This window comes from Aquarana catesbeiana, linkage group LG08 (genome assembly GCF_042186555.1).
Source record: "Aquarana catesbeiana isolate 2022-GZ linkage group LG08, ASM4218655v1, whole genome shotgun sequence".
NCBI classification, from domain to species: Eukaryota; Metazoa; Chordata; class Amphibia; order Anura; family Ranidae; genus Aquarana; species Aquarana catesbeiana.
Window position 1 is genome coordinate 285,415,031 of NC_133331.1, and position 27,962 is coordinate 285,442,992.

The window sequence follows — 27,962 nt, forward strand, 5'->3', positions numbered from 1 at the left end:
CAATGCTTCTTCCAGTCTCGCTCCTTCATTGTTACACATACTGTATAGGCATCTCTTCTTTCCTCCCTTGTTTGCCTGCATCCGCTCTTTATATTTCAGGTCCCACCCCTGAGGATTGGGGTGGTAGTTTGACAAGCAGTGATCTCATCATCGCTTCCCTTGAGGACCTAGAAGGCAAAGATTTTGAGCGTTTTAAAGATAAGCTGTCAGATTTCTACTACAAGGACATACGTCCAATTCCATGTGGACCTCTAGAAAATGTGAATCGGGTTGTTACAAAGAACCTTCTCATTAATTTTTATGGAGAGGCGGCAGCTCTGGATGTGACTGTAAAGGTTCTAAGATTAATTTCTTTAATGGGACCAGCTGAGGAGCTCCAGATGAGGATTGAACAACACAGTGAGTTCAAGTCTTGAGTTACTCCAGAACAAGTTCTTTGCTTTCTTTTTATTTTCAAATATTTCTTCTATATACTGCATTTTACAAGTCACACCATCACATTCAGCATGTTTGTCCTCAGTGTGGCTGACAACAGAACAGACAATAGAATAAAAACCAACATTACTTTTAAAGGGTATGCTACCAATGCTTCTGAGTCAGTTGTATTATCCTTTACTGTTACTGACATCTTCGTGTTCACAATGCCCATGATGACAAACATGGTCAAGATCATGTTCTACTACTTGTTGCATATTTTACAATGAGGGAAAAAAGTATTTGATCCCCTGCTGCTTTTGTATGTTTGCCCACTGACAAAGAAATGACCAGTCTATAATTTTAATGGTAGGTTTATTTTAACAGTGAGAGACAGAAGAACAACAAAAATATCCAGAAAAACGTATTTCAAAAAAAGTTATAAACTGATTTGCATTTAATGAGTGAAATAAGTATTTGACCCCTTCGCAAAACATGACTAAGTACTTGGTGGCAAAACCCTTGTTGACGATCAATCACAGAGGTCAGACGTTTCTTGTAGTTGGCCACCAGGTTTGCACACATCTCATGAGGGATTTTGTCCCACTCCTTTTTGCAGATTCTTTCCAAGTCCTTAAGGTTTCGAGGCTGACGTTTGGTAACTTGAACTTTGAGCTCCATCCACATATTTTTTATGGGATTAAGGTCTAGAGACTGGCTAGGCCACTCCAGGACCTTAATGTGCTTCTTCTTGAGCAACTCCTTTGTTGCTTTTGCCGTGTGGGTCATTGTCATGCTGGAATACCCATCCACAACCCATTTTCAATGCCCTGACTGAGGGAAGGAGATTCTCACCCAAGATTTGACGGTACATGGCCCCATCCATCATCCCTTTGATGCAGTGAAGTTGTCCTGTCCCCTTCGCAGAAAAACACCCCCAAAGCATAATGTTTCCACCTCCATGTTTGATGTGGGGATGGTGTTCTTGGGGTCATAGGCAGCACTCCTCCTCCTCCAAACACGGCGAGTTGAGTTGATGTCAAAGAGCTCGATTTTGGTCTCATCGGACCACAACACTTTCATCCAGTTCTCCTCTAAATCATTCAGATGTTTATTAGCAAACTTCAGACGGGCCTGTATATGTGCTTTCTTGACCAGGGGGGCCTTGAGGGCGCTGCAGGATTTCAGTCCTTTACGGCGTAGTGTGTTATCAATTGTTTTCTTGGTGACTATGGTCCCATTTGCCTTGAGATCATTGACAAGATTCTCCCGTGTAGTTCTGGGCAGATTTCTCACCGTTCTCGTGATCATTGAAACTCCACGAGGTGAGATCTTGCATGGAACCCCAGACCGAGGGAGATTGATAGTTATTTTGTGTTTCTCCCATTTGCGAATAATTGCACCAACTATTGTCACCCTCTTACCAAGTTGCTTGGCGATGGTCTTGTAGCCCATTCCAGCCTTGTGTAGGTCTGCAATCTTGTCCCTGACATCCTTGGACAGCTCTTTGGTCTTGGCCATGGTGCAGAGATTGCATCAGATTGAAAGCTAAAGCATCAGACGGAACCCAGAGATCAGAGGGATCACCGCACCAGGACTGGACAGACGGGAGGTCAAGTGCTCACTCTACATGTATGATGTGACGGTGTTCTGTGCTGATCGGCGCTCCATCGACACACTTGCCCAGACCTGTGAGGACTTCGGCCAAGCTTCAGGGGCAAAGGTCAACTGTGGGAAGTCAGAAGTCATGCTCTTCGGAAAGTGGTTCCTGCCTTCTTCTGCATACATTCTTTTCAGCGTCAAAGCGGACTTCATCAAAATTCCTGGGGTTCGGATTGGAGCTGAGAGCGCAGCCCTGAAGTCCTGGGAGGAGAGACTGGCCAAGATGAGACAAAAATTTGGACTTTGGAGCCTCAGAGAACTCACCATCGAAGGTAAAACACTGGTACTCTGCAGCGAGATTCTCCCTGTGTTGCAGTACCTCGCTCAGGCCTGCTCCCCCCGGGTTAACACCTGCAAGGCCATCACCAGGGCGGTGTTTCACTTCATCTGGAGCTCCAAAATGGACAGAGTGAAGCGGGTGGTTATGTTCAAGGAACCTCTCAAACGCGGTAAGGGCGTGCCTGACATCGCCACTCTACTGAGGGTGTTCTTTGCCTGTAACTGCATCCGCAGGACTTTGGTGGACAGAACTGTAGACTCTGGTGGTAACTCCATGTCTTGCAAAATAAAGTATACATTTTCAACCAAAAAAATGGTGGAGAGATTGGAATCTGATTTATTGATTGCTTCTGTGGACAGGTGTCTTTTATACAGATAACAAGCTGGGATCAGGAGAACTCAATTTAAGAGAGTGCTCCTAATCTCAGATCATTACCTGTACAGAAGACATTTGGGAGCCAGAAATCTGATTGATAGGGGATCAAATACTTATTTACTCAATAAAATGCAAATCAATTTATAACTTTTTTGAAATGTGTTTTTCTGGATATTTTTGTTGTTATTTTGTCTCTCACTGTTAAAATAAACCTATCATTAAAATTATAGACTGATCATTTCTTTGTCAGTGGGCAAAAGTACAAAATCAGCAGGGGATCAAATACTTTTTTTCCTTACTGCATCTGCAACTTGTATTGCAGAGATGTACTGAATACGTTTTTTTTTTTTCATGCACACATACACTTTAATTATGACAGAATCTGCTTTTGTTTTAGGTGCAATAAAGGCAAAGTCATTGGATAAAATAATAGAGGGTAAGTACAACTTGCACAAAAGCACTTTATGAATAGCTTATATATGAGTGTCTGGTTTGGCTGATATTAGCAAATATGTCAAGATAAAAACCTCTTCAAGTTTTAATCAAACCTCTTTAATTTGTATAAATTTCTGTTTTTTTCTCCAAATAAAATGCTGGGGTATCGTTCATTCATATATTTTTTATTTTTTTGTGTGTGTGTGAAAGGGGCGTTGGGTATTTTAAATTTGCACTTTTTAGCATTGTAGTTTTTGTAATTATTTTTTATGTTTTCTTTTTGTCACTGCATGTGTCCTATTTTGAGGCATGCCGAAAGATATTGAAAAAATGCATCCCGGAAGCATGACTTTCTGTTTCACTGATTTTGACCAACTAAAATATCATAACAAAGCAAACTATTATCTGTCTAGAACAGGGGGGTCAAACTCAATTTCATTGAGGGCTGCATCCACATTATGGCTGCCCTCAAAGAGCCGGTTTTATCTGTAAGACTAGATGTCTACAGCATACCGCCCCTTACATCGGATATCAAGGACCCCCCACCATCAGAAGCCAAGAGCACCCACTTACCTTGTGCTAGTACTGGGGAGAAGCTGAGGGCAGAGATGGGAAGTGGAAATGGAAGGGTCTGGAAGAGGACCAGAGGAGGGCTGGAGTCGGCTACCAAGGTCTGCTGAATACTGAGACCAGGGAAGGCAAGGGGGTTCTGCTGCTGATCTGTAGGAGTAATTCTGTCCTCCTTTCTACTGCTGAGACAGGGGGCAGAGATGAGCCTCTCTGTGGCTGCACAGAGAAGCGCAGGATCTGGTGGAGGAGGTCTGTCCTCCTCTCTGCTGCTGGCTGCTGAGACAAGGTGGGGACAAGATGAGGGGGGTGCCACAGCTGCAGGAGAGGTGTGAGGGCCACATGAAATGGCCTGGTGGGCTGGATTTGGACTGCGAGTCTTGTGTTTGACACATGTGGTCTAGAAGAACACCAAAGAATCTGTAGGTCATGGTCATATCTTGGCAAAGGTAATTTCTTAGCCATGGTCGCATCCTGGTATTCTATCACGTTGGGTATACTACAGGGTCCAAGGAACACCTCCTATTAATCCACAAACTTTACATGTTGGATAATCTTGACTGTACTAGCTACTTTTCTTTATAATTAGCTTTTATTACCAGAAGCCAAAAATATCAACACTATTCTCTACGAGATATTTATTATGCATAAGAAAGGCCTGTGTGAATGGGCTTTGGGCTTGTCAATTGACAAATGTGATTTTCTTTTGATATTAGTTTGAGAGGTTGCTTACATTATTTAGGTGCATTTCTTGTTCTGATGTAGATAAAAGCCTTCTACACAGGCTTTATACTGTTGCTGTTAACGATTACAGATGTTTGATCATTCCTTCTTATTTTTTCGGTCTTCAGCAGATTTCAGAAAAAGGTATATGACTTTAATGAAGGAAAGATATCAGATTCATAGAGATGGAAATGCCTGCCTAGGAGAGACTGTCCATCTTGATAAGAGGTACACCAAACTATTGATAATAAAGAAACAGCGTAATATAAAGGAGAGAGAACATGAAATCATAAGCCTGGGCCAAAGACATCTAGAGATTATGGATGAACGGTCTTCAAGTCAATATTCCCCCATCACCATTGATAGGCTGTTCGATCCAGATGAAAATGGCATAGTCCCCAAAATTGTTGTGCTGCAAGGACCTGCCGGGGTTGGAAAAACCATGACCTCCCGGAAAATCATTCTGGACTGGGCCAATGGGACTTTTTACCAAGACAAATTTAATTTCATTTTTTACATGAGCTGTAGGGAGCTTAACACCCTGAGTGGAGACATAAGCCTAGCTGGACTTGTACGTAAATTATGCCAAATCAGTTGTGAAAGAGACCTTCTCAAGTCAATCCTAGGTGATCCTCCAAAACTACTTTTCCTTGTGGATGGATTTGATGAGTTGAGATGGACTTCAGTTAGCGATACAGAGGTTTACGAAGATCCTTTTCAGGAGACCAGTAAGGAAATCCTGTTAAATAGTATCTTCAGACAATCCTGTCTTCAGGGAGCCTCCCTAATCATCACCACAAGGCCATCCTCACTGGAACAACTAAGCAAACTTTTTCTCTCTCCCCGACATGTTGAAATTCTGGGGTTCCTGGGAAGTGACCGTGAGCAATTTTTCTATGGTTTCTTTCCAACAAAAGAAGAAGCCGAGTTTGCTCTCAGTATTGTGAAGGACAATGATGCCCTCTTTACCATGTGTGCCATCCCGATTACTTGCTGGATTGTATGCACGGTAATAAAACAACAGATGTCAGAGAGACAAAGAGAAATCGATTGTAAAACCAGCACGTCGATCTACCTGCTATACCTGAAGAGTTTAATTAAATATCACTGTAGGAATTCCAACCAACCACTCATTAAATGTGTTAGGAAAATTTGCACGTTAGCCAACGAAGGTGTCTGGAGTCAGAAAATCCTGTTCGGGGAAGATGACCTCCAAAGATACGAACTCTCAATAAAAGACATTGAGTCAGTCTTTCTAAATGAAAACATTTTTCAAAGAGACGTTGAAACTCAAACCTGTTACAGTTTCATCCATCTGACTGTCCAAGAGTTCTTTGCTGCCCTGTACTATGTGGTGGGAAATAAAACCAAAATCATTTCTATGGCCTCTGCAAAAAATGCCCCAATAAAGAAGCTTCTGGAAGAAGGGAAACACAAGTCACACTTACAATTAACAATACAGTTCCTGTTTGGCCTTTTCAGTGAAAAACAACAAAAAGAAATGGGGAAATTTCTGGGCTACGATCAATTTTCCTTTAGGGAAAATTCTGTGATGGTGGATTGGCTGATAAAGAACCATCACAGAGTGAGTTTCAAGTACTTATACGAGACTCAGGACGAGGATTTAATCGGACGGTTAATGGCTCACTTTCCAGATATAAAAGTTGTCAATCCGGGACGTACCTTTGACTACAGGGCTTTGTCTTACTGTTTAAAGAACAGCAGAAGCGAGCACCAAATTTTTTTTATTAACTGCAAAATAGGCCCCGAAACACGGGTCCTTTTGTCTTCAGCTCTTCACAAGTGTTCACATGTTCGGTAAGTGTGTGTCCTTATTATAAAGAATGTAAAATGCAGCATTATCCCTTTAAAAATAAACATACAGCTTTAAAGCTTTCATTAATGTCCAAAGGAAATAGACAACAAGATCAATAGGTAGATAATCGTTCATAAAGAGATATTACAGTCCATAATCCCAAAGTGTAGCAATAGTTGTGTATTATGGAGTAGATGAAGAGATACCTCTACCAGCACCTTCACACCACTCACGCAGACCCTTACCAGAAATCAATGGCTAAACAGCCAAACAGCGCAGTTTGTATATAAGGAACCAGGCAAGATCAAAGCACAATGGCGTCCTGTGGGGCATCATCCACGATCCGATGTTACAGCAAATGCTTATAGACTCATCAGGTCATCATATGCATAAAACAAAAGGAAACAGCCTCCTCATGGTGTGGTACTTTAAAACCAAACACTTTTTAATCCAGTAATGCACTTACATTCAAAACTCCAAGTGACAGCATGTACACTATATTACCAAAAGTATTGGGACACCTGCTTTTACACACACACATGAACTTTAATGGCATTCCAGTCTTATGCCCTGTACACACGGTCGGAAATGTGTGATAGGACCTTGTTGTCGGAAATTCCGACCCTGTGTAGGCTCCATCACACATTTTCCATCGGAATTTCCGACACACAAAGTTTGAGAGCTTGCTATAAAATTTTCCAACAACAAAATCCGTTGTCGGAAATTCCGAAATCCGACGCACAAAGTGCCACGCATGCTCAGAATAAATTAAGAGACGAAAGCTATTGGCTACTGCCCCGTTTATAGTCCCGACGTACGTGTTTTACGTCACCGCGTTCAGAACGATCGGATTTTCCGACAACTTTGTGTGACCGTGTGTATGCAAGACAAGTTTGAGCCAACATCCATCGGAAAAAATACATGGATTTTGTTGTCGGAATGTCCGATCAATGTCCGACCGTTTGTACAGGGCATTAGTCTGTAGGGTTTAATATTGAATTGGTCCACTCTTTGCAGCTATAACAGCCTCAACTCTTCTGGGAAGGCTGTCCACAAGGTTTAGGAGTGTGTCTATGGGAATGTTTGACCATTCTTCCAGAAGCAAGTTTAGGTACTGATGTTGGACGAGAAGGTCTGGCTTGCAGTCTCCTCTCTAATTCATCCCAAAGGTGTTCTATTGGGTTGAGGTCAGGACTCTGTGCAGGCCAGGCAAGTTCCTCCACCCCAAACTCGCTCATCCATGTCTTTATGGTCCTTGCTTTGTGCACTGTCGAAATCATTTGGTGGAGGGGGGATTATGGTGTGGGGTCGTTTTTCAGGGGTTGGGGCTGGCCCCTTAGTTCCAATGAAGGGAACACTTAAAGGGGTTGTAAACCCTCAAGGTTTTTCACCTTAATGCATTATATGCATTAAGGTGAAAAACCTTTTGTAGTGCAGCAGCCCCCCAGAGCCCCCATTTTACTTACCTGAACCCGATCATTCCAGCTACAGGGATGAGCAGAGCAGCTCCAGCTGCTGTCTCGGGTCCTCACTGGCTGGATTGATAGCAGCAGGAGAATTGGCTATCGCTGCTGTCAATCAAAGCCAGTGACACGGGAGCCAGGGTGGGGCCAAGTCCTGCTGTCTGTGTCAATAGACGCAGCAGCAGGACTCGGAAGCGCCCGCACGAGTGGGTCTCCAAGGGGGCATTCGAGAAGAGGAGGAGGCAGGAGCGCCACTCGGGGACCACAGAAGAGGAGGATCAGGGCCCCTCTATGCAAAATCCTTGCACAGAGGAGGTAAGTATGACATGTTTGTTTTTTTTAAAACAACAAACCTTTACAATCCCAGCGTCGGCATACCAAGACATTTTGGACAATTTCATGCTCCCAACTTTGTGGGAACAGTTTGGGGATGGCCCCTTCCTGTTCCAACATGACTGCGCACCAGTGCACAAAGGAAGGTGTGAAGAGGTGAGAACTGTGAAAAGCGTGTGGTGGGGGGATTTCTAAAGAGTGAGAGGGCAATCAGCATAACAATGAGTTTCCCTCATAACAGGTTTTTATTGTCATTCTTTCCAGCCAGCCAGCCTACAGTATAACCCTGACGTAATGGTGTTGCTTCAGGGTTATTAGCTGGCCGCTCTGCTGTAAATAAGTTAGGGTTAGGGCGCGCAAATGATTTGCCTTGCCTTGCTGGGCAGCAGCCCCTCAGGAGACTGGAACCCTCCTTCGAGAGGAAAGAACAATCTACTCGGGCCTCCTGCACATTATTATTATACAGGATTTATAATATATATATAATATATGGTGCCAACAGTTTGCACAGCACTTTTTGGATGCCTCCTTCCAGGGATTGGCTGGGGTATGATAAATATTCAACTGATAATTTGAATCTCCCTCACTATGCCCCGGGATCTTCTTCCAGAGGCATGGGGGAAGCACTCAAATTCTCAGCTCAAGAACCTAGATCAGACAAAAACAATCAACAATCACTCCACTCACTACAGTGGAGCCAAAAATGATATTTACAGAGCAACCTAACTAGAAGGGCACTACACTAAATAACCATTTAGAAAGGTAAAAAGTACCCTAATGAAATTGTGTGATACTGCAATGTATTTTTTTTTTTTTTTTGTGATACGGTAATCTATTTTAATTTGGACTCTGTCACAATGTCTTATAACATCATTTCAATAAGTTCAATAAGCATTAATTTCCTTCTCATTCTTTTTAGATTTAGACACTGCTTTATTCTGGGCAATGAAGGTGATGAAAAGTTGCCTTATACCAACTCCAGTCTTTCAGGTTTATTTAATTCTCAATGTGGAATTCGGGGACTACAGTACGTACGCTTAAGAGTCATTGTCCACAACTTGCAGATGTAGAAGTAGGAGCACACTTTCAGAATTTCTCCTACAGTTAAGTCTGGTACACACTATTCGTGTGTAAAAAACGGAAGAAGTTGGGAAAACCTAGTATACACGGGCCGAATATTGGGCAGCATCGGCTGGTTCAATGAAGACCGTCCAACATTCCCCCCATGTGTATGGTTGCTGGTCCAGTTGTTCAAAAAAGGTCTGCCTAACAGCTTCCGATCAGCCCTCTAAGCCAATGGCTGAGAGTGATGAGTAGTGTTTTCTGGCAGGGGGGACTGCTCCCCCCCCCCGGGAATAAACACCGGTCAGAGCTCTCAGCCAATGTTCGGATGTCGATCGGCAGATCTTTTTCGGTCATGCCCCCTCAACATCAGCTGGCCAAACTTCTGTAGGACCGGCTGCCGTACACTCGTGTGTACTAGGCTTTACTGCTTGCTGGAAAGGGACTGAGCATGTGGCTCTATGGAATGACAGAGAAACGTACAGGCAGGTTCTCCCAAAGACTATCCAGGTGAACCAGGATAGGTGTAGACGGATCTCTTCTAGCAGACAGGTAGACAGATAGAGGTGCCAGCAAGACTGTTGCTCCAAGGAGCTATACACTGCTTATCATAGCAGATCTGGCCGCAAAGCAGATCTGCTGTAAAAATGTTCTTCAAAAAAAGTCCAATGCTGTTGGATCCCAGCTGGACATTTTGAACCCCTTTCCAGAGCACTGACACTTCACTATGTCAAGTTAGTCAGGGGATTACACAGACATGTAGGATGGTTAACTTAATCCACTTAATTGGGATCTTTTGACCAAAGGCAGGTGGGAAAGGTTGATATAATACATTTTAATTTTTTTTTTTTTTTAACATTCTTTATTTAAGTTTTCACAGGCAGACAGGAATAAAGGCATGACAACACAACAGTCCAACAATTGAACCCAGCCACAGTTATACCAAAGCAGAATATGATGTGACACAATCCACTAGGCAAAGAATTGCTTATAGGTTAAGGCAGCATAACAGTTCCAGGACATGTTAGCCTTTCCCTTGTCTAAGCCATTTTCACAAAATATATACATTTAAAATCTCATTGTTGCCCCTACAGAGGGGCCACTATAGAAATGTAAACAATAGTGGGGTGCGTTGAGGGAGAGGGGGAAAACCTAGAGCGAAAAGGAGATGTCAGGGAAATTGTATGCACAGTCATGTGCAAAGATGTGCACATGCTCATAATAATTCTCGAGTGACCACTAGACATGCCCTAACTCGTGCACGTGCCTGCGCGCGTGCACATTACCGCAAATACTTGGCGCTTATTTGCCTATTTAAAGTGGCTCCAGAGACCAGAGGATTGCTGAGTGGTCGTCAGCTACCATTTGTGACCTGATCCTGTACTACCTGGCTTGTCTTGACCCTATTTGTTCCTGGTACCCCGTTGCTGATTCTTGCTTGTGACCTGACCCTGTCTTCTGTCTGCTGTTTTGGTACCTTTGCTGCTCACCCGATACCAACCCCAGCCTGGTTCTAACTCTGTTGGGTTCCTGATTGTGCACCTCTGTTGCCGGTTGATACTGACTCCTGCTTGCCTGACCACCCGAGATCCTGCATCTGCCTACTTGTTGGCCTGCTTGCTGCCTACTGTTTAGGGTTGTTACCTCATCCCATTAAAACTGAACACCTATTAATTATACAGGTTCAGAGGTTAATTCATGCAGATAAGGCACTAAGTGAATTAAATTATCAACTTAATCAGCCACAGAACCTGTGTAATAAATATGTGTTCGCTTTTAAAGGGATGAAGTGGCAACCTTACTATTGTTCTGCAGCTGCTTCAGTGACTCTGCATCTGCTAGAGCAGGGATCTACAAACTACAGCCCTCCAGCAGTTGCGGAACTACACATCCCATGAGGCATTGTAAAACTCTTGACATTCACAGACATGACTAGGCATGATGGGAATTGTAGTTCCTGAACAACTGGAGGGCCATAGTTTGGAGACCCCTGTGCTAGAGCATACTACATCCGCCTGCTGGCTGCCCATGGTTCTGCACCTGCTGCTGTGTCTTCACATAGGACTGCTCATCAGTCCTCCTGCTGCTCGGGACCTGCTGCAAGGTTTGTCCGGACAGGATCTCCTACAAGGCACCTGTGCCACTTCGTGCCCTGTTATATCCTGTCACCATCTCCAGGATAAACAGGACAGGGTATGTAAGGGAAAGCCCTCTCTTTAGCTTGGTCTTGACCAAGTATGTGACGTGGGGAAAAAGGGGATACAAAAAAGGGGGGATGTTAAAAATGGGGGGAGGAGGATTGATCATACATTTTATTAGCTTTGATTAAACAGCTTTGCCGAGCCTGGTCCTGAAAGTCATCCATTTTGCAATCTCTAAGGCAAATTGGGACTAATCCAGTAAATCCATTTGGTCTGCATAACACATTATGGTAAAAATGAAGAAATATTCTGATATACTCAATGGAGATTTAACGACTAACAGTCCCTGTTTTTGTTGGTAAGTCTGGTTAATTTTACTAGGCCTCATAGTACTGAAACTATTCAAACATAATTATAAAAGGCAAAACCCATTTTTATATGCATAGGTGTGGGCAGTCTATTGCATTAGGGTGTGCACCCCAAAGTTCAAACACACACGCCTTTCTCTGCAGCCTCAGCTGCACGGGACAGTGAATGAACGGGAAGTGCTCTGTGCTGAGCGGCTTGTTGTTTGTTCACAAACTGAAGCATAGTAAACATAGTTTACTATGCTTCAGTTATGAATGGACACAGTGAGCAACTGTGTTCACTGTGTTCATTTAGAAAAGGAATGGGGTGGTAAATTGGATACCGTATTTATCGGCATATAACACACACTTTTTTCCCCTTAAAATTGTGTTATACGCCGAACTGCTGCCTCGGAGGGGAAGGAGGGAACGAGCGCCGCCGAAATAGACAGAGCCGAGTGTACTGTGTACTCGGCTAGGCTCGGCTCCCCTCCGCTCACACTCATGCCTCCTAGCACTACGTCCCACTATTGGACTGGTGTTGTGTCCATCATAGGAGCCGGCCCAAGGGGCGGGACTGGGCGGGACTGGGACGGGACTGCTAGACGAGCCGAGAGGAGCCAAATACACAGGACATCTGGCTCTGTCTATCTCGGGGGTGCTCGTTCCCTCCTCGGCAGGGGAAAGACTGATGTGCAGATGGGCACAAATCATGCTCCAATGATGGGCAAGGCTGCGGATGGACACTGGGCAAGGCTGCAATGATGGGAAGGCTGCAGATGGACACTGGGCAAGGCTGCAGATGGACATTGGGCAAGGCTGCAATGATGAGGAAGGCTGCAGATGGACACTGGGCAAGGCTGCAATGATAGGTAAGGCTGCAGATGGACACTGGGCAAGGCTGCAGATGGACACTGAGAAGGCTGCATTGATGGGCATTTAAAATGTAAGTTTTTTTCCTTAAACTTCCCTCCTAAACTTGGGGTGCCTGTTATACACCGATAAATACAGTATTTACTAGCCCCTCCCCCCACTCTCTATCCTGAAACATCCCCCTCGCAGCAGGCGGGGGAAGAGGAGAGGAGGGAAGCCGGTGTTCTGACGAGAACTGTCCTCCTATCGGATAGTGTCCGCCCCGTACTGCGCAGGCGCAGCGCTTGCGCAGTACGGAGCAGAAGGAGATGCCGAAAGTGTCCGAAGTTGATCAGCTGACCATCACCTGTACACGGCGCTTGGGCACTTCTTAGCGATGGCTGTGTAAGAGGGCCCCTCGCGGGCTCGCTTCGCTCGCCACGCTTCGGGCACAGCCTCGCTGCGCTCGGCATCTATTTATTCTAACTCTATGTCCACTTGGATAGTAGGGAATGAACCTGGACATAGGGTGAGAATAAAATCGCAGGCGCCGTGTACAGCTGATGATCAGCTGTTAAACTTAGGAGACTTTAGGCATCTCGTTTGTCCTCCGTACTGCGCCTGCGCAGTACAGGGCGGACACTATATGATAGGGGACTGTATTCGACAAGACACCGGCAGCACTGGGGGACCAACAAGGGGGAAGGGGGGCACAGGCAGTAGGGGAAATCGGCACCGCACATAGTGATTAGGGTGTGCCCAGGCAGACCCCCTGCACACACCTATGCTTTTATGCAACATGGGAACATTATTATCCTATACCAATTTTTTGTTTCCATAAAAGTACCTCTAGTTACTGACTGCTTTCCCCATCACTTTGCAGGTTGTATGAATGTAGCCTGAAGTCATATTGCTGTGACGATCTGTGTCCTGTCATTGCAAACAAGTCTCTAGCCAGCCTGAGCCTCTCACGTAATTATCTGCAAGACTCTGGAATAAAACTTCTATGCAAGGGGTTAACAGATAAGGATTGTGTACTGCAGGAACTGAGGTGAGAATTATACTAATCACCTAATAATATTCTGCAGGGCTCTCTGTGGTGATGCTGAGCATGCAAAGGATACCCAGGATAGACCTGGACATGAAAGAAAGAAATAACTTTTAACCACTTAGCGACTGCCCTATAGCAGTTTTACTGCTACTGGGTGACCGCTGTGCGCAGGATCACATATATAAATGTGATCCTGCAGATGCGAATCCACGCCGCCGGTGACTCCGATCGGCGGGTACTGCGGACTTGATGTCCGCTGGCACCCGCCGATCTTTCGGTACAGAGGCAGAATGCCATTCTGTCAGTAGGGAAGGCATGGATCTTGTGTTCCTGCAAAGCAGAAATGCCGATCCATGCCTTTCCCTAGTAAAAGCACCTCCCACACTGTAAAAAAAACACTGGTCATGCACACAGTTGACCCTTGGATCACCCCTGGTGTTAACCCCTTCCCAGCCAGTGTCATTAGTACATATTTTTAGCACTGATCACTGTATTAGTGTCACTGGTCCCCAAAAAAAGTGTCAGTTAGTGTCCGATGGTCCATCGCAATATCACAATCCCACTTTAAGGGGCTGATCGCTGCCATTACTAGTAAAAAAGAAAGAATTAAATACAAATTCCATAAATATATCACATGTGTTTTAAAGCAAAGTAAAAAAAAATTTATATATTTTTTTTTTCAAAATTGTTGCTACCTTTTTGTTTATAACGCAAAAAATAAAAACCACAGAGGAGATCAAATACCACCAAAAGAAAGCTCTATTTGTGGGGAAAAAAGGACATAAATTTTATTTGGGTACAGTGTCGCTCAGTTGTCAAAGTAATGCAGTGCCGTATCGCAAAAAAATTGCCTGGTCATAAAGAGGGGTGATTCTTCCAGAGCTGAAGTGGTTAAAGGTGATCTGGTGATCAGTAGGATGTGTCAATCCAATGTATGTGTCAAATGCCCCAACATTTTATTGGCTGTCCAGGCCTGGAAAATAAAACTGTTAAGAGGCAACAATTATAATTCTGTGTACAGGGCTCAGAATCTGGGCTGTATTTTGCAAGGGCTGAAGTGAGAATTATATTATCAATGAGATAATAATCTACAGGATATGGGAATAAATATTTGAGCCAAGTCCCTCATGTGGGTTGTATGCTGCAGGACCTGGAGTGAGAATTATATGAAAAATAATTTATAATATCTTGATAGAATAGCCTTTATTTAAGAAGCACATAAAAAATCCACACAATGGGCTAACGCGTTTTGACCATTGGGCCTAGCAGACAAAACGCGTTGTCCCTTTGTGTGGCTTTAATGCTTTGTTCTTCTTAAATAAAGGTTCATTTCTTTTTATCAAAGTGCCGCCATTCTATCAAGATTCAGTCTCTACAGGGTTCACAGTGGCCGACAGCCTGAGCACCGGTGCATTCACTCAGTTTAAAGGGGTTTGTAAAACTTCATGGTTTTTCACCTCAATGCATTCTATGCATTGAGGTGAAAAACCTCTTGCAGTGCAGCAGCCCCCCAGTGCCCCCATTTTACTTACCTGAACCCTCTTTTTCTCGCGCCGGGGACGAGCACACCAGCTCTAGCCAGTGTCTCGTGTCCTGATTGGCTAGATTGATAGCAGTGCAGCCATTGGCTCCCGCTGCTGTCAATCAAATCCAATGGCGCGGGGGGCATTCTTGTTTGTGGATGCAAATGGTGGACTTGGGAGCGTGCCCGCAAGGTAAGTCCCTCAGCAGAGCGCTTCTCCTAGGGGATTATCTGATACGGGGAGGAGCCGCGAGAGCCACCGGGGAACCCAGAAGAGGATGTTCGGGGCCACTCTGTGCAAAACGAGCTCCGCAGTGGAGGTAAGTATGACATGTTTGTTATTTAAAAAAACAAAAAACGATCCTTTAAAATCACTTTAATTAGGGAGAGGAGGTGGCAACACTGTATGTTTGGTTTTCGATAATATATAATAACCTGGAACAAAGCTGCACTTATATATATATAGTCACTCATCATCACAAAGTTTATTATATGTTTTTTAGGCCTCTCTCTCACGGGGCGGATCAGTGATGATCCGCCCCGTGAACATCCGCTGGCTCAGCGGGGATCGCTCCGCCGATCCCCGCTGAGCAGGAAGATGACAGGTGCATCGCTGCACACTGTGCAGCGACGGACCTGTCAGAGCGCCGCTCTCCCCTATGGGGGGATCGGATGATGACGGACCGTAGTGTCCGTCGTCACCTGATCCGACCTGAAAACGGATGGAAAAGTAGGTTTTTCCTCCGTTACATTTTTCCAATCAGAGCGGGTGGGATGTCAGCGGACATTTCACCGCTGACATCCGATGCTCCGTAGGGATGAATGCGGAAGGATGAAAAGCGGACATACGGATCGTCCATGTGAAAGAGGCCTAACTTTATGTTCAATGTGTTTTATTAATCAAAGTTTGCAATTGAATCCAACAAAAAATTGTAAGATGTTTGTTAATTTTCTTTTTACTAGAGAGAGGTTATGACAATATAAAATTCTTCATATGTCCTTAGACTGCAAGACTGTGGTTTGACATCAAACTGTTGCGCTGACCTCTGCTCTTTTATTACTACAAACCGAACTCTGACCATGCTGGATCTGTCCAAGAACACACTAGATGACTTTGGATTAAAAGTTCTGTGTGAGGGACTTAGACATCCAGGTTGTACCGTAGAGGATCTGAGGTGAGACTTATACTGATCGAAAGTAGGCTGAAGTAAAATGCCCACATGAGGATCTTAGACATTCAGGAGCTAAGATGTGAATTATACAAATATCTATATTGATGTTATATCCCATCACTCTTTTTAAAAAGTGACTATATAACTGTTTTTATCTACATTTAGGCCCTATTCACACCTAGCTTTTTTGAAACATGTTTTTTTTTTTTCACGAGACACGCATAAGGCAGCCCGTGGATTTCATTGAACTTTGTGTGTGTGTTTCACTGTGTTTGTCGAACATTTTTCCACATTTGGGATGCCATTACAAATTAATGGCACTGCATACTGTATGTGACACCTGTTTTTCACGCGTTCCCACAACACGCATATGTGAATGGAACTTAAACCCTTAAACCCTTGTTTTGCTGCGTTTTTTTTTTTTCCTTCCTTCCTTTGTCCTTCAGGCTAGGTTCACATCTATGCGGTTGCGTTTGATGGAGTTTTCCCGCGCATTTTGAAAACGCGTTTTTGATGGGTTTGGTTGTTAAGAAGCGAGGGGCCACCACGTCCTTAACAACCGATGACTCATTAGCTGTCAGCAGGATTTCCTGCTGACAGCTGAATGTAAATAAAACTATGCCGGCGTTTTGTCGAAAACTCCAACCTGTCAAAATCTCCAATTACGTCATTTCTGGTGACTCTTACAGTACACTATATAATCAGTGGACACTGTTAGTCCACCTGCTAGTAACCAACAACATGGCTGTTAACAACTTTTTCCCTCCTTAGCCGCTGGTCTGTGAAAACAGCCAACTTGTCGAAATGTCCAATTACTACTGCTGGAGAGTAACCAGAAGTGACGTGGTTGCAGATTTCGATTAGTTGGCTGTTTTGACAGAACACCAGCATTAAAAAATAGTCCTATGCTAATATGGATTTTAAAAGGGAACCCTACGCCAAAAAACAAAAAAACAGCGTGGGAACCAGGCCTCAATCCTTTTTCTGTTTACATTCCTCTATGCTCGTCCCCATATGATTTCTTATTATTGTTAGGAATATCTGTAAATTTTAGTGATGTCTAAGAAAGCTAATTCATTCCCCTTCAGATTTGAGGCATGTCATTTCCTCCCATCCTACTGTGAAGATCTTGCCAACATTATTACTGCAAGCCGATCTTTGAAATCCATTGACTTATCATCAAATGACCTGCAGGATTCTGGAGTAAAACATCTGTGCCAGGGGCTCCAACATCCTGAATGTGCCCTGCAAGAGTTGAAGTGAGAAGTACAAACTATATCTTGTTATGAAGGGACACCTATGTAGATATTGGATATTGCATTTAGCCAGCTATGTACAGTGAGTTTTAACATTAAAAAAAACTAGCATGTAATTCTTAGCAGTGTGATTTGTGCCTAATTATTTTGTATTGACGCAAATTGCAAAGTATTGGTTTCAGTATCGGGAGCATTTGTGCGAGTACCGATACTTGCGCAAATGCTTGGATTCGGCACCGATACCAATACCGCTATCGGTGCATCCCTAGTTCTAATGGATACCTGTTCACTTTCTTAATTTATAGGTGTTTCTAGTTTGTTTCCTCTTTTTAACCACTTACGGACCTCCCGCCGCAGTTTTACGTCGGCTGTTTGAAGGAGGATATTGTTGTTATGGCAGCAGCTAGCTGCCATAACCCCGGTATCCTCTTCTTCAGCGGGCGGTCCGTTACAAGATAAAAGTGGTCTCTGCAGCGGATTCACCGCGAGATCACTTTTATCGATGGCGGGAGAGGGCCCCCCCTCCCGCTGCGATCTGGTGCCCTCTGCCGCTTACCGGAGCCGTCGGCAGCGGCGGAGGCGATCGCGTCCTGTCTCCTGTCAGGTATGGAGACGAGTGAGGGGAAGATGGCCCCCACCTTCTCCATACAATTGCTGGGCGGAAGCGACGTCAAAACGTCACTTCCGCCCACAGCTCTTAAAGGGCCATTTTTTTTAAGCCTGGGTTCACACATGTGCAGTGTGAATTGAAGCTCAGGTTTCACTGAGAAGATAAAAATCAGTTGTTCAGAGGTTCTTCTGCGTTTTAGCTGCGGATTAGTGAGCAGGGATGGGGGAGAGGGGGAGGTGTAATAAGGAGGAGAAAATCCATGTTCAGAACGCAATGCATCTGCGAATCAGATGCGTTCCCATAGAAGATAATGGGCTTGTAATTCGCACAGCAATGCCCAGAAAACGCACACGTTTTTTGTGCAATGCGCAGTGCGAATGCAACGCACATATATGAACCAGATGCATTTATATGATTGTATTTTAAAATGTCCTGCAAATTGGATGCGGTGTAAGCCGCATCTAATTCGCATAGGTGTGAACGGGGGCTTAATGATTTTTTTAAATGAATATTTTTTTTCTTTTCTTTTATTGCATTTTAGTGTAAATATGAGATCTGAGGTCTTTTTGACCCCAGATCTCATATTTGAGAGGTCCTGTCATGCTTTTTTCTACTACAAGGGATGTTTACATTCCTTGTAATAGGAATAAAAGTGACAATTTAAAAAAAAAAAAAAAAAAACAGTGTAAAAATAAAAAATAAAAGGTAAATAAAATAAGTAGAAAAAAAATGTTTTAAACGCGCCCCGTTCCGCTTGCAGAAGTGAACGCATACGTGAGTAACGCCCGCATATGAAAACGGTGTTCAAACCACACATGTGAGGTATCACCGCGATCGTTAGAGCGAGAGCAATAATTCTAGCTATAGACCTCCTCTGTAACTCAAAACATGCAACCTGTAGAATTTTTAAACTTCGCCTATGGAGATTTTTAAGGGTAAAAGTTTGTCGCCATTCCACGAGCGGGCGCAATTTTGAAGCGTGACATGTTGGGTATCAATTTACTCGGCGTAACATTATCTTTCACAATATAAAAAAATTGGGCTAACTTTACTGTTGTCTTATTTTTTAATAAAAAAAAGTGTCTTTTTTCTAAAAAAATTGGCTTGTAAGACCTCTGCACAAATACGGTGTGACAGAAAGTATTGCAATGACCGCCATTTTATTCTAGGGTGTTAGAACAAAAAAAATTTACAATGTTTGGGGGTTCTAAGTAATTTTCTAGCAAAAAAAAAAAATGTTTTTAAGTTGTAAACAACAAATCTCAGAAAGAAGCCCGGTCCTTAAGTGGTAAACCTAGGACACATCACATGTATCTTTGGAAAATGCACTTTTCTTCTGTGGATTTCAGAGGTTAGAACATGTGATTGTAAACACAAATCATTTTCTTTATTCTGGAGGTTGATGTACTGTGGCCTAACATCGTCTTGCTGTGATGATCTTCGCTCCGTTCTTATTACCAATCGAACTCTGAACAAGCTTCTGTTAAAAGGAAATACCTTGGGGAACGCTGGAATAAAGCTTCTGTGTGATGGACTCAAACATCCAGGTTGTACCTTTCAGGAGTTGAGGTGAGAATTATACTATAGACCAGGGGTAGGCAACCTTAAAGGGGTGGAGATCTACCTGAATAACATGGGAGAAGTCAAAGATCACCGGGCACAGTGTCGCCTCATCACATCTGATTTAAACCTCTAATCGCCGTACGGCCCTGTCGCAATCGCCTGCATTGCACAGCAATTATGGGTTTAAATCAGGTGGTGATGAGGCAACATATCGCTCGTCAAACACACGGATTGCTTTTCAGAGGAGCAGCAGTGCCTGCTGCACTTATGAGTGAGTCCTTAGTTGCATTTGAGCCCATAGGGCTCGCTCACAAGTAAAGTTAGGGGCGGTAACACCCTGCGGTTAAAGGGGTAGTAAACCACTCCGCTTTTTCTTCTCCAGAAGCATGCCCCAGTGACGTCACCGGCTGCATATACATAGCTCCCAACTGTCCCTGATTTCGAGGGACTGTCCTTGATTTGGAGCAATGTCCCTCTGTCCCTCATTCCTCCTCATTTGTCCCTCATTTTGGTCTGATCTATATAGATGTATATAAAATGCACTTTTTATCTATCGAAAAGTGTTTTCCAGCGGTAAACCTTTAATCTGATTTCTAAATTTCTGCATTTGTAAATTTAAAAAGCCAATATAAAGGAATAGTAGTGGTAAAAAAGCACTTGTGGGTTTACCCAATCTTGTTTTATGTACAATTCCCCTTTAAGGGTGCATGGCAAGGGGTGTGTCCTAAGCCTGCATACTTTTGCTGATAAGTGTCCCTCATTCCCATCTCAAAAAGTTGGGAGGTATGCATATACACTAAATATCTCCTAAATGGTACATGTTTAGGAGATATTTACAGTACCTATAGGTAAGCCTGACTGATGTGAATGTATAATAAAAATGTAAAGCGCTGCATAAATTGACCTTGCCATATGAGAACCTGTGATAAATACCGTATTTATCGGCATATAACAAGCACAGGTGTATAACATGCACCTTCATTTTAGGGGGGAAGTTTCTGGAAAAAAACTAAAATTTTACATAAATAACTTTGAAGCAAAATAAGGGTCAGTGCGCATCAACGCAGCCTCACCATTGCCCATCTGCAGCCTGATCAATGCCCATATGCAGCCTCACCATTGCCATGAATGCAGCCTGATCAATGCCAATCTGCGGCCTCACCTCAGATTACTGCTGCCTCGGAGGGGACAGGGAGGGGGGTGGGACTAGCGCCATCAGATTACATACAGCGAGAATCTCCTGTTTACTCAGCGGCCTCTTTAATACAAAGTCCTGCCTCCTGGACCGGCTTCTATGATAGACAGAACAGTGGTCCAGTGCCGGCCCAGGAGATGGGACTTCCTATTACAGAGGCCGCTGAGTAAACAGGAGATTCTCCCTGTATGTAATCTGACGGCGCTCATCCTGCCCTCTGCCCGTTCCCTCCTATGCAGCCCAAATTGCAGTATCGGCGTATGACATGCACACACTATTTGCACCTGATTTCCAGGGTGAAAAAGTGCATGTTATACGCCAATAAATACAGTAAATAAACCCCTAGCAACCTCTGGAGGAACACAAAATTCCATGAAACCTGCTCTAGAAGAGGCAAGAATTACACTATAAATGATATATCATAACCTATCATAAGTCTCTGAAATAAACTCCAGTGCTGGTTTTGGACATGCATTCTGCAGATGTCAAGAAAAGTTTTCACAACATATTATCCCAACAACATTTTAAGTGCTTATTACCATCTTTCTGCAGACTGGAGTCTTGTGGCCTGACATCATATCGTTGTGAAGACATTCGGTCTGTTATTACTACAAACCAGTCTCTCATCAAACTAGACCTGACTTTGAATCACCTGAGTGACTCTGGAATAGAATCTCTATGTGAAGCACTTGGACACCCAGACTGTATTCTGCAGGAACTGTTGTAAGAACGGTATCATTGTTTATATTAAAATGATTCTGTCATTAAAAATAAAAATGCTGGTCAGGGTCTGGATTTGAACCTGGGACCTGGTGTCTTGTTGTGCCACAACAATGATGAGATGCTGGGCAGCTCCCTGCAAGGTCCCTTGGACAACCTTGCCTTGTATCTTGTTTCTGGTGAACCTTGAACTCTTTAGGTTTAGGCCATGTCTCTGCACTTCCTATTTGCCAGATCCTTAATGACCTTTTGGCTTGGTCATTGACTACGCTTCTCGCTGTTCCTTATCTGTTTCATCCATTACCTGACTCCGCTTGCTCTTTCCACAATGGGCAATTAAGAGGGCCACGACCTGGCATTAGCACACAGTGAAACCCACCTCCACCATCAGGAGCTCTGGTGAAGACCAGCTAGTGCTTAGACTCCGCACCTCAGGTGAGCCTGTGTCATCTGCTAGGGGGAACAGCTTGTATATTTCCAGCTGATTACTTGACTGCTGCTACAGCCACTGGCTCCCGAGCCGGATCCCAGACTAGGACAGTGCCAATCATCTCTGCCTGAAAAAGAAGAGCAGAGCTACATGCTAGAAATTTACCTCTGAAATCTGCTAGGAAAGAGACACTTACGAGACTATTGATCTTCTTGGTGCACTGCAGCTCTCACTGGTTCTTCTCACCTACCTCCACATCATTATGTGCTTGACAGCTACAGATTTTACAAAAATGTCATCAACCTTTATGGCAAATTCGGCCTTCTTTTCCTCTGGAGATAATATGCTTTTTCTTTGGGCTACTGTGATTGTTCATTGATGTCTCTCTCTCTAAGTCACAGATGTAGCCACCCTCCAAGCTGATTATGTCCATTTTTTCTCCCAACTCTGTAGTAGATGTAATTTGGGTGGCTTTACAGCCACTCTAACAAGGTCAGAAACGTGCCCCTGATATCTTCTCTTGAAAAAAAAAAAATTGTAGATCACGACCCCAGTCCTCGGGATTGATTTCTTTAACATACGCAGCCATAATACGCTCCAAAAAAACACCCTTGAGACCACATCATCTCCAGTGGGGGGGCGGAATTGGGGAAAAGACTGGACCCAGAGGATTGGCAGGTCATGACTGTTGCACTGCCCAAGTGCTCCAAGAATGTTCTCTTCTTGGAAAATGCTTATAAAGTGCTTTATAAATGGTATTACACCCCCGGCCAGATTAGTTTTATCCCATCATATTCTTCCTTATGTTTCCGTGCGTGTTCTCAGGAGGGCACAATGGCTCACATTTGGTGGAAGTGCCCCAAGGTATGCAGACTGTGGGTCAGAGTCTACGCACTTCTTTGAAACCTCTTCAATACCAATATAAAGAAGGACCCTTTTGAGGCCATTTTGGGGAAACCGATCACAGAATTACTGCGACCAGAACGCCAATTGGCATCCCATATTTTCACTGCAACTAAATTAACTATACCAAAAGCTTGGAAAACTCCGGCTCTCAGTTTCGAAGCAGTTAAAAACCGCGTAAATGATATCATGGTAAATGAGAAACTGACAGCCGTGTTATCAGACACGCATGACAAATTCCACCGGACATGGCAACCATGGGTGGCACATACCCACCCTTTCTGATTCGATCCAGCATTACTCTCTCTCTAGTATATCTCCAGCCCCCCACCCCGTGGACTCCCCCCACCTCTCACCCATCTCTCTCTGTTTTTTCCCCTTCTTCTCTATTCTACACACCTATCTCACTCTTCTTCCGATCTTCCCCCCTCTCACATCTCCTTTCTCTTTTCTATGTTCTTCCGGCCCGCAGGCTTAGTCCTGCTGGGGCTGGACACATGATGAAAAAATGTTTACAAATACATATTGCCTTTCTTTAGGTACGTCTATCAGTTCTTTTTTATTCTTCTTTATATTTTTTTTCTTTTTTGTTTTCTTACTGTAAGATTACGTTTCACATTTTCCCTCGTCACATATGCTACCTAAAGCTCTGCAAAAACACCTACACGCAAGTGAAACCTAGCGTGTTACCACACCATCAGAATTTGCTGACCTCATAAGATCGCCCCTGAACACTCAGGAGCTTCTGAAAATTCTTGTGTCTCGGATTAATGTTATTGTCACTTAAAGTTTATACAAACATGTATACATGATGTGTCCACCAATGTTTCCTTTTTTCTGTGTTATTTTGGTGATCCTTATGTTCAATAAAACCCTTTGTACAAGAAAAAAAAAAAACCTGTCACCTGTAACATGCTATTAGCTCCCTTGTGATAGTGGATCTCCCCCCCCTGCACATTTTTTTTAACCCTTGCTTATGTAGTTGTGGGTCCTGCACAGTTAAGATACTCACCCGCCTAGCGGATTCAGTGTTGTCCTGCTGAGATCCTCTTCTATTTTGTTCCCTGCTCGGTCCCTTGCATGACATCATCATGAAGATGCCAGCTCTTACAGGTTCAAAACAACATGGCTTTACTGAGGCCAGATCATGTCAGATTGTTGTGCACATTGTGTATTTTTAGGTGATCAATGATCCTTCTTTTCAGGAGTGATTACATTAACTTGATAACATCAATTGTAGTATTGTAGTCAAGTTAATGGGTTCACTCCTGAAAGAAGGATCATTGATCACCTAAAAATGCACAACTTGCTGGACCCAAAACAGCATTGCTTTACCGAGGGCAGATCATATCAGACTAATCTGATTGAATTTTTGGACTATATTACCAATGTTTTGGACCAGGGTGGTGCTGTGGACATAGCATATCTTGATTTCAGCAAGGAATTTGCTACAGTTCCACATAATGATCTAATACAAAAGTTGTACAAGCTAGGATTTACCCATTGGGTGGTTCAGTGGACATGCAGTTGGCTAAAGGATAGATACCAGAGTGTGGTTGTAAATGGGGTTCACTCAAAAAAGAGACCAGTCACTGTGTCTCACAGAATACAGCGGTGGAGGAGAGTGTAGGCGCCGGAAGTGGCGTAGGTCACTGCAAGCGCCGTGGTGATCTATGCCAGGAAGTGGGAGCAAATACCTGTATTAGACAAGTATCTGCTCCCTCCTCCCCCTTGAAAGGTGCCAAATGTGACACCAGAGAGGGGGGGAATCCAAAAAGTGGAAGTTCCATTTTTGGGTGGAACTCCACTTTAGAGAAAGTAGAGGTGTTCTGGTGATTCGTTCAGAATATTGCCCAGTATGTTGAGACATAACATTTCATCTTTAAACTCACCAAACAATATCACATTGTCTTATTGATTTTTTATTGATTTTTTTTCTCAGGGTCACTAAAGAAAACCTAACAAGGAATTTGGTTTCGGATTTAGAAAATGAAAAGCCAAAAAAGACATTTCTGCCAAAATGGTACTGATTTTCTTTGTCATACGTATTAGATTTATACATGTCCTTTTTCCACATGGGAGCATTTTTAAAAATGTGGCATTTGCTCCCTTATTTAAATTTACTTTGTTTTCTGAGGACAGTGGCAGAACTGAGAAGCCACCTGAGGTCTGACAGTTGCCAGTCTACTGCCTGACTTCATACTAATATTGCGTTATCTGTCAGATCCTGAGTGTGCACAGCTGTATCAATGACATCACACATTATTGGAGAAATTTTGGGGCTGAAATTGCACTTTAATGACTATATGTTTTATATACACTCATTAGCCATAACTTTATCATCACCCACCTAATATTGAGTAGGTCTCCTATTTGGCATCAAAACAGCCCTGACCCATCGAGGCATAGATACCATTAGACCTCTGATGGTATGCTCTAGTGTCTGGCACCAAGCCATCAAGTAGCAAGTCCTGTAAGTTGTGAGGTGGGGCCTCCATGGATCGGACTTGTTTTTTCCCACAAATCACACAGATGCTCAATTGGATTGAGATCTGGAGAATTTAGAGGCCAAGTCAACACCTCAAACTCCTCAAACCATTCTTGAGCCCAAAATGGTTCATTAACCTGCTGAAAGAGGCCACTGCCATAAGGGAATACCGATACTTAGTCACCAACAATGTTTAGGTAGGTGGTATGTGCCAAAGTAACAATTGTCCGATCCACGGAGGCCTCACCTCACAGCCTAAAGGACTATGGTTGGGTTCACACTGGAGATCGCAGAGGCTCATAGCAGGAGTCTGGTGCATCTCCATTCACCGCTTCAGGTCTGATTTCAGCCCGAATTTTGGGCTGAATTCGGACCTGAAATGGACTAAAAAGACGCACAGGACTCCTGCGATGTGTAAACCGGCTCCATAGAGAGCCAGTCACATGCGGGGAAACGCACATTCCAATTTGCATAGGTGTGAACCCAGCCTTAAAGGGTCTGCTACTGACCGCTTGGTGCCAGATACCACAGCATACCTTCAAAGGTATAGTGGAGTTCATGCCTCAATGGGTCAGGGATGTTTTGGTAGGAAACTAGGACTATAGGCTCCTACCTGGGCTGCTAGGCTGACTATGCATGGGAGAAATAATCAATATAGTGAGATTTTCCCTGGTGATCCCCATTACACAACTGATATAAGATATAAGATATAAGAGCTGTAAAAGGGGTGTTTTTGTAGTACGGGAAAAAAATAATCAAAACTTTTTTTTTTCATTTTTTAGGTTTTGGAGAAGTAAACCAGGCAACACGCAGACTGTGGTCTCTCCCAAAGCCCCATCACAATGAACGTTTTTATGGAAGGTTGGAAAACATTTTGAACTTTTAACATTTCTATGGACATTTGATGCAGCAATGTGAACACAATGGCTGAGCTGTGCACTGGGTACCCCGGGTCAAATTACTTACCAGGACGCTTTCTACATAAGATTTGTCTCTGCCTTTTTTTTAAGAGTTTCCTTCAAGTGATCCAGTCAACTCCCGATTCATGCATTACCTACTTCACTGGCCCCAGGGGGCATACATTGTGTGTGACTGTGGTGGGGTCTCCTCTGGTCTCCTCTGGTGCAGAGACTGATGTGACTGGCTCAGTGATCCCTGTACTGCACTGTGGTATATGTCAGAGCTACTGTATTTAAATGTATACTGTACTCCTCTGGTGCAGAGACTGATGTGACTGTCTAAGTGTTCTTCATACGGCACTGTCAGAGCTATATAAATATATAATAATAGTTTGTGACTGTGGTGGGGGGCATTAGAGTGTGAGCTCCTTTGGTGCAGAGAATGAAGTGTTTTATGTCCAGCCTTTCGGAATATGTCAGAGCTATATAAATGTGTAAAATAAATACCAACTCTGGAACTGCAACAGATGTAATAGAGGTATTTTATGACATTGAAATAGGTAGTATGAGCTGCACAGAGCGATAGGGAGGGAGGATGGGTACCACACGTAGTTTAGGTTGTGGGTCATCCTGAGCAGGAAGCTCAATCTCATCTCATAAATGCCTTTGCTACTGGCACTCCCATCCCAAAAAATGTAGCTCTGTCGGGTATCTGCTTCTTTAAAATTGTGGGCAGTGAGGAAGCAAAAAGTAACTGTGAAGACATTATCCCTCATGAGACTAAGAGTCTATGAATGAAAAAATTATTGTACAAATGTCACAAGCATTCATCTAGCCCTCACAAATTTTGGTCATATTTTTCTTACAGTAGAACTAAAGGCTAAACTTTTTTAAATTTTGGATCGAGTAACTGATGGTTATAACCCCTGTCAGGTTTGTTTTTTTTGCCATCTACCTACCAGTCCTGTGGCTGTTGAAGGACTTTATTGGATCTCTGGAGATTCTGAGACCCCACCTCAGGCACTGTGTCCTTCTGCCACATACCAGTCCTGTGCTGCTGAGGGACTTTGTTGGATCTCGGGAGATTCTGAGACCCCATGTCAGGCATTGTGTCCCTCTACCACATACCAGTCCTGTGCTACTGAAGGGCTTTGTTGGGTCTCTGGAGATTCCGAGACCCCATGTCAGGCATTGTGACCTTCTACCACATAACAGTCCTGTGCTACTGAAAGGCTTTGTTGGATCTCTGGAAATTCTGAGACCCCATGCCAGGCATTGTGTCCTTCTACCACATACCAGTCCTATGCTGCTGAGGGACTTTGTTGGATCTCTGGTGATTCCGAGACCCTATGTCAGGCATTGTGTCCCTCTACCACATACAAGTCCTGTGCTACTGAAGGGCTTTGTTGGATCTCTGGAGATTCCAAGACCCCATGTCAGACATTGTGTCCTTCTACCACATAAGGAGTTTGTTGGATCTCTGTAGGTGTGGTCAGCCAGGGAAAGAGGAGACACTTTAACTTATCTATGAAGGTTGATTCTTTACCGTAAGCGCTAGAGATACTTACACATCTGCTGAGGTGGTATCTACAGAGGGCACAGACTCTGATCTTTAGCCGCTCTCTTTGTTCACCAAATGAGCATCATCACACTGTGCAATGACAATGACTACCTGACTGTGGA

At 43.8% G+C, this 27,962-nt stretch overlaps 1 protein-coding gene across 3 annotated transcripts in view; it reads left to right on the forward strand.

Moving 5' to 3' along the window:
• The window catches only part of LOC141104572 (NACHT, LRR and PYD domains-containing protein 3-like), a 36,179-nt gene extending 9,376 nt beyond the window's left edge, over positions 1 to 26,803 (forward strand). The window contains exons 3-13 of one of the 3 annotated variants that reach the window (XM_073594176.1): positions 100 to 399; positions 3,129 to 3,167; positions 4,585 to 6,274; positions 8,988 to 9,095; positions 13,354 to 13,521; positions 16,048 to 16,218; positions 17,304 to 17,474; positions 19,480 to 19,650; positions 21,392 to 21,562; positions 24,835 to 24,915; positions 26,163 to 26,803. In XM_073594176.1, coding sequence (XP_073450277.1) covers positions 100 to 399; positions 3,129 to 3,167; positions 4,585 to 6,274; positions 8,988 to 9,095; positions 13,354 to 13,521; positions 16,048 to 16,218; positions 17,304 to 17,474; positions 19,480 to 19,650; positions 21,392 to 21,562; positions 24,835 to 24,915; positions 26,163 to 26,226 — 3,134 coding nt within the window. In that variant the 3' untranslated portion in view covers positions 26,227 to 26,803. The remainder of the gene's footprint in view (positions 1 to 99; positions 400 to 3,128; positions 3,168 to 4,584; positions 6,275 to 8,987; positions 9,096 to 13,353; positions 13,522 to 16,047; positions 16,219 to 17,303; positions 17,475 to 19,479; positions 19,651 to 21,391; positions 21,563 to 24,834; positions 24,916 to 26,162) is intronic. The other 2 variants (XM_073594177.1, XM_073594179.1) reach the window with 2 other exon arrangements.
• Positions 26,804 to 27,962: the final 1,159 nt, after the last annotated feature.